The sequence below is a fragment of the Homalodisca vitripennis genome, chromosome 5 (assembly GCF_021130785.1).
Source record: "Homalodisca vitripennis isolate AUS2020 chromosome 5, UT_GWSS_2.1, whole genome shotgun sequence".
NCBI lineage: Eukaryota > Metazoa > Arthropoda > Insecta > Hemiptera > Cicadellidae > Homalodisca > Homalodisca vitripennis.
Window position 1 is genome coordinate 90,764,828 of NC_060211.1, and position 14,193 is coordinate 90,779,020.

Here is a 14,193-nt window from a genome sequence, read left to right on the forward strand (position 1 = left end):
TACTCCCTAACCTTACCCATCCTGAATATCCTATCACTCTGGAAGCAGCGCAAAGGTCCTTACAGGACTAAGTGCAATTTATAAGCTTCTTGTCCTAAGAGAACAAAAAAAAAAAAAAAAAAAAAAAAAAAAATGTGTCTCAGTATAAATTAACTTTTTTCGAAAACCATAATCTCACAACGCAAACAGTGTGCCGATTTGTGGCTTATTGGGTGTTATTAAAACCACCACGACATGACCTGCTAAGACATGAACTCAACCTGTCTCATGTTGCTGTAGTAGATTGGAGATTGTAAAATTTTACATGTTATTTCTCTCATAAATAAATTTTTTATGACACATTTTGTTTAAATACGCATAATTATACTTCGCAACATTTTATAAGTGTTAAAGCAACTGACTTTTACATTTCAAGAAACTTAAAAAAAACATTTACATTATGGATGTACCGGTAAACAGATGATTGTAGGATCCATAAACAGTTTCAATACAGTTAAAAAATACTATTTACCGAGAAATATTTACACAATTTTATTTGAAATTTATTTACACTTTTCCTATTTACAAATGTGCTCCCGTGAGATCGCAAATTGTCAGTCATTGTAACTACTATACACAATAGTTAAGCACGTAAAAACTAACACTACTAATATTTACAACCACATAATGAAATTATGAACAAGAATCCAGCATACAATAATACGATTACACTAAAGCATAAATAATTAACAACAAAAGATCGAGTCAGCTGATAATGTCACATGACAATAATTACGAAATAAAAATGCATAGACCAAAAAAATAAAAAATGATATTCATATTAATTATCTACAAATATACTAGGGAATAAAGGAAACATAAAACTGTAATCATTTGACATCATGTTTATTTAAGAAAACAACGAATATCAAGGAGGCAATATATTGCCACCTAGCGCTTTTCGCACATGTCACCTACGGCAATGTTTTGCCGCTTGGCACTTTACAGACACGATCTATGGCAGCAATATATTGCTGCCTGGCACGGAAAGAGTTAGGAGTTGCAACATGTATAAGGAGCCTTATATTGTGTTTTTTCATAATCTATAACTATAATCTAACGGAAATGTTGTGACAACCCTTTGCACGTCTGTAATGAATTCTATCATTTATCTATAACACTTAAGAGATCTATAAAATATATTCGTCTTTAAGTTCAAAGCTTATTTTTGTTATAAATATCCTGTAAGAGGTAAGCATAAAAAATACAAAACCTGGTAATTTTAGTTAAAATTGGTATATTTATTAATAAAAATTATGTTATGAATTCCACATTATAGGGCTATCTTTATGTTAGAATAATAAATTGTAAACTAAAACCCTTTTAAATTTTTTATTTCAGACACGTGTTTCGGTATAAACCATCTTCAGTGTGAACATTAACCTCTAACTAAATAATAAACAAAACAAATAAATATACACCTGTCGACTATTTAAACAGATGTTCAATTTATATGACACAGTTGTAATTTTGATTAGTATTCTGTGTTTAATATTTTTTTAAAGATAGGATTTGTTTTATTTTTTAAATTGTTACTTAATATGTTGTGAGGATCTTATGTCATAATTTAGATAAATATGTAGTTCTTCTTTCGTGTTTAATTTTTTCTCCTTTCCTTTCAATGTCCAAAATTTCCATGTTCTTTTCAATACTTTTGTAGTTATGTCCAGTTTCTAATAAATGTTCAGCGAAATTTGATTTTATTGTAGACATGTTATTCTCGTTTTTCAAAGCTTGTATATGTTCCTTTAAACCTTTTATTAAAATTTCTGCCAGTTTGTCCACTATAATAGCTTTCACAGTCACTACAGTTAATTTTGTATACTCCACATTGTTTGTATAAATCTTGTTTATCATCTTTTTGGTTTACTTTGTTTTCAAGTAGTTTAAACGTATTATTTCTTGTTTGGTAACTGATGGAAAATTTTGAATTTTGAAAGGTTTTTCGAACAGCTTTGTTTTATTTTAGTATTGAAAGGCACACATATATATTTCTGAATTTCATTATTATTAGGATTAGGCCGTATTGTGTTGGTTTTATTGATTTTTCTTGTTTTTCTTCTGAATCATTTTGTCTACAATATGGGGTTGATATCCATTTTTGACAGCTAGATACTTTATGATTTTTCATTTCTTTAGTTTTATTTTCATCACTCATTGGTATATTTAACATTCTGTTAATCATTGAGTGAAATGCTGCTAATTTGTGTTTCCATGGATGGTTAGAGGATGATGGTATTAGGAGATCTGTTTGGGTTGTTTTTTCTATAAATTTCAAATGAGTGGTTTCCCATTAAGATTAGAAATGCTTATATCAATTTGCTGCTATAAGCATTTTTATTTTAAAATTTTATTTTATTTTAAAATTGATATAAGCATTTCTAATCTTAATGGAAAACCACTCATTTGAAATTTATAGAAAAACAACCCAAACAGATCTCCTAATACCATCATCCTCTAACCATCCATGGAAACACAAATTAGCAGCATTTCACTCAATGATTAACAGAATGTTAAATATACCAATGAGTGATGAAAATAAAACTAAAGAAATGAAAATCATAAAAGTATCTAGCTGTCAAAAATGGATATCAACCCCATATTGTAGACAAAATGATTCAGAAGAAAACAAGAAAAATCAATAAAACCAACACAATACGGCCTAATCCTAATAATAATGAAATTCAGAAATATATATGTGTGCCTTTCAATACTAAAATAAACAAAGCTGTTCGAAAAACCTTTCAAAATTCAAAATTTTCCATCAGTTACCAAACAAGAAATAATACGTTTAAACTACTTGAAAACAAAGTAAACCAAAAAGATGATAAACAAGATTTATACAAACAATGTGGAGTATACAAAATTAACTGTTAGTGACTGTGAAAGCTATTATATTGGACAAACTGGCAGAAATTTTAATAAAAGGTTTAAAGAACATATACAAGCTTTGAAAACGAATAACATGTCTACAATAAAATCAAATTTCGCTGAACATTTATTAGAAACTGGACATAACTACAAAAGTATTGAAAAGAACATGGAAATTTTTTGGACATTTGAAAGGAAAGGAGAAAAATTAAACACGAAAGAAGAACTACATATTTATCTAAATTATGACAAAGATCCTCACAACATATTAAATAACAATTTAAAAAATAAAACAAATCCTATCTTTGAAAAAATATTAAACACAGAATACTAATCAAAATTACAACTGTGTCATATAAATTGAACATCTGTTTAAATAGTCGACAGGTGTATATTTATTTGTTTTGTTTATTATTTAGTTAGAGGTTAATGTTCACACTGAAGATGGTTTATACCGAAACACGTGTCTGAAATAAAAAAATTTAAAAGGGGTTTTAGTTTACAATTTATTATTCTAATTATTAATAAAAAATATAAAAATAAAAACTTCTGTAGCAGATATTTTTCTGATACATTATTGATATAGGCTATTGGCTGGCAGTGGGATATACTCAGAGTCACGCTAATTTTACTGGACCGTAATCGGAGCTGCTGCAACGATGAAAACTTGAAAGCTGGATTGTACATGAATTTTGGACTCTGGGAAAAAATGAGTGGGTTATGAGGCAATTGATATGTCCCTGGCATTTTTACTAGGGATAGATTGATTCTGATACTTGATACTGCGTCTCTTTTCACTAGATTCTGATACTAACAGAAGTGCTTAAGTATGCTTTGAAAATCACAGTTATTATTACGTCCATTATTATGAGTGATGTGTGGAGAGCTGAATCTTGAATCCAATAAGTCTATTGGCGGACGAAAACTAATCTGCAGTACGTAAATTTACAGATTGCTAACACGATTTTGTATTTTCTGTCTGAAAAAATGTAGATAGATAACAAAATTAACACTACCATAATTTAACAAATAATATTACGGTTAAAATTCATGTTTTCTATATTTATATTAGCGCATCTTCATTGAGTCTGCTGCAAATATCTGCGATAACAATCTATCAACAAATACGTAAATTACCGATTTGGTAAAATGTGTTTTTATAGTTCTTCGTGTATAAAGACTATTTAGGAACGTACAGTAACAAAATAACGTGATTTGTAAATAATATTTTACTTAATATCCGTATATCTATGTCTATATTTGTCAATTTCAGTGTATCTTCCGGTTCTATGCACGGACGTCAGCTGCTAGGGAATTAACAGATAATCACTAATTTGGATTTTATCTTGATATTTAACGTACTGTATGTAGTTGTACACCAAAGATTCTCTCTATATATAAATTTATATAGGCTACAGTTTATCTCACAAATTTTTCTAATTGTGAATAAAGATGATTTTTTTAATGCTGGTAGTATAATTAATACAGATATATATCCATACACATTTATGTCAATGGAATATATTCTAAAAGCCCATTTTATAAGCTACCATTTCTATTATTTAAAAATAGATGGTAGAGGATATGACTTGTAGTTTTTAAAATATATCTATTTCACTGGATGTCTGCAAATTCCTTTAAAATAGTGTGTTATTTATAGGCTTGTTTTTTTCTAATTGTTAAACAAAGTTAAAAGTAGAGTTCATACGAAAATCTTTGATTTATACTCATATGACAGTTTTTGGGTTGTACTGACCTTGTGTACCAGCAAAATCGTCTGGTACTAAAAGTTTGTGCACTGCAGACCTCTAACCCACAATACTGGACTGCAGTCTACCCCCTTGTAGCGAAGTGACGGTAATTGTTTATTCTCTTTTATTTGGCAGCAAAGAATGAAAAATTAGGAAATGTGAGAGACATTTCAATAACAAGATGTGCCAAGAAAATACAGATTGAAAAACAAGAATAAATAATATAGAGAACCTTGTTTTACCTTCCTTGTATATGTCTACCCCTCCATAGCTTGTGATAACTCTTCCCATATCCAGAAATACTGTTATGTCCTGGTTCCCTAGATCTAAGAAATGTTTGGGATAAAATTAAAATTTAGGATTTATTAATATTTTGGTACTTTTTAATACTTTTCTCAGTAAATTTGTTGTAAAATTTACAGTTATATGTTACTACCGAATATATTACCGAAATATATTACTAAGTGAATGGTTTTAATTATATGGCATTTCAGGTGATTTCAAATTTCAAAGACAAAAAAATACACAGTAGGCTAATATAACTTATAACATATTTTTGCATTTATTTACTAATTTAACTACATAGTTTAAAAAGCTATGAAATCTTTAAACTCTAATAGTTTGAATCTTTGTTTTTGATATAGCTTAAAAGTAAAGTAATAAAGGCTACATTGATGAAAGGTAGATTGAGATATAGTGATACAGACAGACATTGTTTTAATTGTTATACGCTGTGCCACTTTTTATATCACCTGTAGAGTATATAAGAACTATGTACATGTTGAGATGTTGACATGATTTGAAATGGATTGTAATAAACTATCTCCAGAGTTTGTTTCTTTTCCACCAAAAGTGAGGGGTGGTGCCTTGGTCCCCTATGTAAGCCCGCACTAATTACCAGCCAGGGAAATTTCTGATAGGTACTTTCCTTTGCTCAGAAGACAACATTGGTCTTACGGGTAACCATGTTGGCAATAAGAAAAACACAGAAATAAATAAATTATTATACAGAGTACAGAATGAAGATTAATCATATGGCTTCTATGAACACATGTGATGAAGTTACTTTGTTTGATTGGTTCATTTCATAAAACTTGCAATGTTATTTTCGTAGGAAGCTAAACGGTTATATTACATTATGTTTTTAACACCAGAAACCCAAAGTTATTATGCATTCAATAGACAAAGTTGTCACCTCAAACAAAATTTGAAATTAATGGCTATGACATTTTTTGCTTGGATCACCATCAGGAAATAGCCCGTGGTGGTATTGCGATACTGGTAGATGCCTCCCTAAATACCAGAGCGTGGACCATTGCCACTAATCTGCAGGTGATTGCAATAGAAATCACCATCCCCTTTAAATTAACAGTCTGTTCTCTTTACATTCCACCATTACCTTTTAGTTTAACTATAGATGATTCACAAGATATAATCAGTCAGATCCTCTCTCCCCTTCTTATGGTTGGCGTCTTCAATGCACATCATCGCTCTTTGGAGTTCCAACCATTCTAGTCAGAGGGGAAACTTGATCATAGGACTTTGGGACGAGGTACAGGCGGTCATACTCAATGATGGTTTGGCCACCTATATGTGCCCCAGGTCTGGAATATGGTCAGTATTTGATCTATCTGCAGTTCGGCTTTGGCAACTCGAGTCTATTGGAGAGTACTTCCTGACATGTTGGGGAGTGACAGGCACCCATTTCCATATCATTCGTTGTTCCAACTAACAGATTTCCAAGGTGGAAAGTAAGTATAACTGATTGGAGTGAGTTCCAAAATAATATGACTTCTCAAACCATTAACATTTGAAATAAAGAAATAGACACAGCAAACGCATTGTTTACATCCGCAGTTAAAACAGTAGCTGATCTGAGCATCCTAAAATCCTCAATGAAACAAAATCAATGACCAATTCCTTGGTGGTCCGAGGATTGTTCGAATGCTCTAAAAGATCATAGAAAATGTTTTAAAAATATTTAACAGATTTGCGAGAGAAGTAAATATTGAAAGATACCAAAAATCTAGAGCATAGGCCAGACAAGTTTTCAGATTAAGTAGAAGGCAGTCATGGTTGGATTACACAAGAAAATTATAAACAACCACTCCCGTAGCAGACGTTTGTAAAAAAGTTGTGAGGAATTTGTTGTAATAATCCACCTCCTTGATCTATCATAGGTCTGAAACAAGGCGGTGACATAGTTACAGATCCTCGGATTATTGCCAATTTGTTTGTAGCTCACTTCACAGTGATTTCAAATACATCCTTATATGATCGTGAATTAAGCCAAACAGGATAGATTGACTGAATTTTGAAACAAATAATAACTCCCCGCTGAACCTTCCCTTCTCTATAGACGAGCTCAACTCCTTAAAATCTACCTTGTCAAAATGACCTTGATTGGGGCCTGTGTTAACGCCGGGCCGGCAGGCTGTTCTCCCCCCACCACCACTGCTATGTCACGAACAATGGCTGATTTGTTGCACAGACATCTGTACTGGGCTTGCTTGTATTCACAAATCACAACACAACAATGTACTTGCTTTGGTAGTACAGTATATTGTTTCATTAGTGACTGAATGAGTGAACTAATAGCAATCATTTGTCTAACATGGAAATAATTAATCTTTCTACAGTGCCGTACCGGTAACTAAATAAGAATATTCTATTAAATATGCTGTGAAAGTGTTGTGTTCGTTCCATGCTGCAATTCTTATTATGACGAAACAAAACTAAAGTCAGATTTCATATAACAATGATTTAAAGCAAATGTGAGTTAAATAAATTTTATTCATTTCATTAGGTCAATTTTAAACCTAATAAAAATTATATATATTGTGAAGGCCATTTTCTTCATTGTGATATAGCTAGAGAAGATTGTGTAAAAAGAACAGTTATTACATGTAAAAAGGCAGTTCCAGATTTGAGAAATGGATATTTCCTACATAATTTGAAAATCAATCCAGGTACATGTTACAGACTTAGAATCAAAAATTTAAAAAGACCGGAAAAAAGATGAGCTTGGTATATATAGCCGATTATGCAGCAAAAAAGATAATAACATTATATAAGTGTTGAGCTTGCACAGACATAATTATTATCTATGATGAAGAGTTAACCATTGAAGAAATGCCAGTTAAGGACCGTCCCAGAATGTTCCGATGAATCCGTGGAACACGTCCGCCATTGTTTCACACGCAGCTCTCAGAAATCTGTTCGCCGCGCTGCTCGACAGCTCAACATGCCTTCTATGTCCATCTAGCGTGTGTTGCATCGACGATTACGCATGAAAGGATACAGACTTCAGATACTGCAAGCTCTTCGTGAGGGTGATAAAGAACGACGCGTGGAGTGACCAGTGGATCGGCCGCACTGGACAAAATGATGCATCCTTACATTTCTGGCCTCCAAGGTCACCGGACCTCACTGTAAGTAATTTTTTCTTGTGGGGTTTCATCAAAGACTGTATATGTGCCTCCGCTACCAACAACAATGGATGAGCTGAGGAATCACATTACAACAGCAGTGGAATCAGTAGCTCAGGACATGCTCGCTGCAGTGTGGGATGAATTTGAATACCGCATAGATATATGCCGTGTATCTAAAGCTGGACATATTGAACACCTTTGAAAAGGTATGAAAAAAAAACTTTTTGAGTTTCCCTTTCAGCCAAAAAAATTAGTAATTGTATATGTTTACTACTGTTCGAAATATAGACATGCCAAATCGGATAATTCTTTTTGATACACCCTGTACAAATCAATTGTGTAAAAAATTGGCTAGAATTCTTTTCTTATTGAGGAAACTAAACACATGTACCAGTAAGGAACTTATTTGAAATGCTTTTTACTCTTTATTTCACTGTCACCTATTATATGGTACAACTCTGGGTGAACTTCTCTGGGGCTCAACAGGGTTTTTTATGGCAAAAGAAGGCAATTAGATGTATTGTGGTAATTAGGGACATTGAATCATGTAGACCTCATTTTATTGACCTGAATATTCTAACGTTACCTTGTGTTAATTTTTCAGTCAATTATGTATGTTAAAGACCATTATGTAGAATTTAATTTAAGAAGTAATAAACAAATACACAAAACCAGAAATAAAAACCTTATTGATGAACAATTTGTAAGTCTAAGTAAGACAAAAAGAAGTTACATACATATTGGCATACAGCTTTTTAACAAATTACCTCTAAATGTAAAATCTTTGTCTGTAAATAGTTTTAAATTAGTTCTTAAGAATGGTTTAAAAAAAGCTTTTTATAGTTTAGACGAATTCTACAATGTTTCATTAGGTAACATAATATTTACTTTAATATTTATACATCATTAAATATTCTTATTTTTGTTATATGTGTTTATTGTTAATTTTATTAATTATTATGTTTGTTAATTGTTATATTTGTTCATTGTTATATTTACATTAAAACATATTTGATAAACAACAAATTATCTTACACTGAAGTTAAATGTCTACTATTTTATTTATATCATTGTGCTACCATTTAATTGACTTATGTGACAAAGCCTATTGTAACTTATATGTTATTTAACGGCAATAAATTAATTGAATTGAATTTCATCGTACACACCATGTTTTCAGTGTGAAATTACTTATTTGATTTTATTAAAAAAGCATGTGTCTAATTATGCAACACACTGATAAACAATTATATAAGAATGACATATTACATAGTTAAAAAAAGATAAGAGACAAACTAAAAAATTTTAGCAAAGTAACACATGAATCTATTTATTAAACAAAGTGTTGAGTCACTAATTATTATTTAGATACTTTGTTGTAATTGGACGTAATTGGTATCATTTATCCCTTCAATAATGCAGATAAAAATGATATATAGTTTGTATATTTTGAGCTGTAGATATCGGGCTAGACCTGTAAGAGAACATAAGTGTTGGTCCCCCCATGCTTTACAAAAGGGCACAGTTCATGTCGTCACAACGGAACCTGCCGGCCTGGAGTTAATGCTGGTCCTGCCTAGATACACAATATTTAGGTTTTGCTGCATAGCAAACATGCCATTTTACACCACATAGACTACAGTTACAAATTACCCTCCAAGGCAATTAGGTAGACTATTAAATATTGATAAGATACAAGAGTTACAACATATGTACTACTGTTATCTAGCAGACAACAGTACAATTACATAGCCTAAGAATCAGTGTAACACAGTTTCATCGGAGAGAAGTTGTGGTACCACTACTATTACTACCACAATAATTATCATACCTCCACTCTCATCCTAGCTTGTCAAAGGTTCGAGCAAAGTTATAAGAACACATTTCTTAACTATTCATACACTTTATAATATTAGTATATGAATAATAGTATCAAGCATAGTAGATAGTATCAAATACCTCACTCTTTAACATTTCAATGGGTCGAGCAAGTTATAAGAACACATTTCTTGACTATTCATACACTTGGTAGTATTAGTATGTGAACAATAGTTTTAAATATAATAGATAGGATACAAGAAAAACAAAACACTTACTTTAATATTAATGCAGAGAATAAACATTTAAATATCATTTATGAGATAAGGTCGCTACATTAGAACCAAACATCTGAGTTCTACAGAAAATTAAAAATATATTCAAGATGTCTTGAAGAGAATGGTTCATGGCTGTAACCGGGCACATATCTGTGTTTATTTAGAATAATTCTAGGTTTGTCAATGACATGTAGGTTTTCACCAGTGCCCACTCCATGCTAGATCACGATTCATTCCAACTCTTGCTGAATAACATCAGCAAATGGTACACCAAGAATGCCATGGAATGTCATGTCATCACGTTTTCCTGTGAGAAGAGCAGTAGACATTTTGACTATTTTATACATGGTATCACTTTGAATAGAGAAGATAAGATCCTTTGGAGTAGGAACTGAGACCTTGAGGTTGTGCTCAGCTTCCGTTTTACTGATAATGACCACATCAGCCACATAACAGTAAGATCCAATGCACTTCTGGTGTTTATAATAAGATCTACCAGGGGCTTCACATCTCCATTGACTCTTGTGATTCTTTAGGAATCTACTGTACAGCCCGTACTTCAGAATAGCTCAGTAATTTGGATTTGGTCACTTTTTCAAATTGGACTTTCAGCTATGGTAATTAAGAGTTCAGATTTGTTTTGTGAGAATTCTTGGCTCTAGATTTGGTTTAAAATACTTTAGGTTTCCTGCCTGCTATGGAGAACTTTTTCGATCTACAACCCCTCAAAATGAGAAAACATGTTTTAGTTAATGTCACTCTTGACTGTCTTTACTTCTATGCAACATTAACTTCTCCATTGCAAGAGGCACCCACTCTAAAACTATTTTCCAAAAAAGATTCATGCCAGCTTATAACTCTTACAACATCGTCATCTCTGGGCTTCTTCAAACTGGTAATGAAGTGGCTGTTTACTAGTAAAGCCATTTAACTTATTTCTCACTTTTCATTTTCCCCTCCCATACTCTTGTTTTCTCCTTGTGGCTTTTACCTTATTTATCTTGACTGTTATTATTTAAGCACTGATACCACCTGTTTTTGCTGTCACATCCTTTGGTAACTTACTACCTATAGTTCTTTGTTATATAAAAATAGTCGTGTTATTTTCACAAAAAACCAACATACATTGGATCCAAATTTCTTAAATCCATTCCACTTGCTATCAAACAAGAAACAGAACATAAAATATGTAAAAGGAAGCTTAAAGCATACTTGATAGATAAGGTATTATATTCATTACATGAATATTTTGATTTGCAAATCAGGTAGTTTTCTTTTAGTTTTATTATAGGATTATTTTATATTTTTTTTTTTTTTTTTTTTTTTTTTTTTTTTTCCTTTGGGATATTGGGGTGGATTCATAGATCCTCACACGTCAACCTGAGCTTATTGTGTGCCCCTTTGGTGTTAGAGGGGTAAGCCTATCTTCGTGCCCTTAATTAGGCTAAGAAGCTTTTCCCCGATACTAGCATCTGGTTCGTCGCCTGGTTGTTTATCACCGAAAAGAGCCCTTCTCCTTGCTCCCAGTCTCTCACAGTCCAGTATTATGTGTTTATTTTATATTAGTTTTTAGCTAGTTTAAACTGACACTAATCAAATGTTACATCATTGTAAATAAAACGAATAAAGACTTTTTTACTTTGACTTTGACTTATATGTTAAGTTAGTCTTTTTAAAAACTTTTAAAATTTGTCTTGCTTCATTTCCCTTTCCTGTTATTATGGTTGTGGTTATCCTGTTTGCTGTTGTGTTTATTTTTAGTGCAATGATTGCACTATTAGATAGTTATTTATTGTTTTCTATTTAGTTATTGTTACTTCTCATTGTTGATAATATATGGTAATGGCTATTATCACATTTTTGCATAGTAGAAGGCTTTGTTCACAATAATCAATTGTTTTTGTCCACATAGTGACCCTGTTCCTTATAGGATTTACTATATTGTTTTGTTCTTTATAGGATTTATTATATTGTTTTGTGCGTACATTGTTTCATTATTTGTTATTAATTATTACATTGTTGGCTTTAATTCATTTTACCTTCTCTAGATTTCACCATGATATTTTACTTTATTGTCTGATGCTTGTTACTAGGATGTTATGTTTGCATGAAAATATTTTACTTTCTTTTCTGTACTTATAATGTTCTGTCATTGCCATGTTTACTTTTTTGTATACCCAATGTATGATCTAGTTTTGTTTTTATTTATTTAGTTTGTAAATTATTTTTTTTGCCACCCCCTAAGAATAGCCCTAAGAATGTCTCAAGCTCTGAAGAAAATAATATAGCTTTTGAGATTCATTTTAAAGCTTGAATGCCAAGGATAGTGGAAAAACATACCAGATATGACAAATATATCCCGGAGTTCACCCCACTGGTCTCTAAAGTTGAAGAAATCTGAATAAGAATTAAGTATATTAATAAATAAGTACATACATAAAAAATATATCTTAATTTTAGTCACATGTTTAAAATAAACTTTGCGTCACTACTAAATAATCTGTTTTAATTATACCGGCTTGTGCGAATTAAAACTGATGTAAACATTGAATATATTATTGTTCTCCTTGATTGAAATGTATAGTACACCATGAGTTCATGTAAGAGTATATTTATACAGAATACAGAATGCTTTTATTCGTAATCATTGAGAACAGAATGGTGTCAAAAAAATACATTTTGTTATTTTACAATAAAGTCAATTTCATTCTTCTCTAAGAACGCGAGCTCGTTCAAATAATTCCTCCATACTGTAGACTGGATCTTCCAGCAACCAATTCCGCAGCCATTTCTTAAAGGTTCTTGCTGGAACATCCGTGGTACTTGCCGGAAGAAGATTGAGAAGCTTGGCGCCGGCGTAGGATGGTTTCTTAGTGTAAAGTACAGTGCGGTGGGCAGGGATATTGAAGTTCCTGGCAAATCTTGTTTGGTGATTGTGGATATCCATATTTCTGGTCAGGTTCTGTTGAGAGGCATAAAGCATAACCTCATATATGTACAGGGAGAAAACAGTGAATATCTGTTATATTTCCATCACACATAATTATATGATTTTAAAGAAAGGTGTAAAATTAAATCAGTAAGTTGATTTAAACCCGTATGGAAATTACTAATCCTACAAATTGATATTTACATCTTGGAACTTGAATGTTAATTAATAGTGTATGAGATTATTTAATCATTATTAGAATGAGGAAAACATTGTAAAACCATACCTTAATATTCCCAGTCATAACTAAATTTCAAATACCACAAATTATACTTTTAATAATCTTTCCAAAATTATATTGTTCGTATCCCAATACCTGTGATATCTATACTAACTCCCTGAAGACAATGAAGACAGATGTCATACCTGCTATACCATGGACAGTGTAAAATATTATTTCCAGTTTTCCAACTTACATCCTCTCAATAAAACTGAGTGAATTTCTGTATATTATTGTTTATTGATTTTATTGTTCTGGTTAATTGAAATGCATAGACGAGTTTGTGTTAGAAATTTAGGTTCATAGCAAAAAAAGCAGCAACTACTGCTACAAGCTGCTACTTTAATGTAATTTACAATTAAAAATATGAATGCAATGTTAACGTTTAATAATTTGTTGTGTCAATAAAAATTTATAATTATTTAAAATAATTAAGGGCATGTTGCAAGTAATAAAAAATGTTTTTTTCTGATGTTTTGTGCCTGTATTGGAAAATTCTTTAAAAGTATGCTATCAGAAAGTGATAAATTTTATTTTTTTTTATTTATTGTTTTACAGACTGGTTACAGCTATGGATTTGCTTTTGTCAGTTATGTGACTCCAGAAGATGCTCAGAAAGCCATTCAACAACTTAATGGTTACCAGATTGGTAGCAAACATATCAAAGTTTCATATGCTCGCCCATCAGGCGAGAACATCAAGGATACCAACCTGTATGTCACTAACTTACCCAGGTAATTTTTTTATGTTTTTTTTCTTCCCTAATTACTTTTTGCTCAATTCCCTGGGTCAAACA

General features: G+C 31.6%; 1 protein-coding gene across 4 annotated transcripts in view; it reads left to right on the forward strand.

Moving 5' to 3' along the window:
• The window catches only part of LOC124362499 (sex-lethal homolog), a 53,650-nt gene that overhangs the window by 5,002 nt on the left and 34,455 nt on the right, over positions 1-14,193 (forward strand). For all 4 annotated transcript variants that reach the window (XR_006922468.1, XM_046817059.1, XM_046817060.1 and 1 more), the window contains exon 2: positions 13,956-14,131. Coding sequence is in view for 3 of the 4 variants with exons in the window: in XM_046817059.1 (XP_046673015.1) it covers positions 13,956-14,131 (176 nt within the window). In the remaining variant the exon portion in view is untranslated. The remainder of the gene's footprint in view (positions 1-13,955; positions 14,132-14,193) is intronic.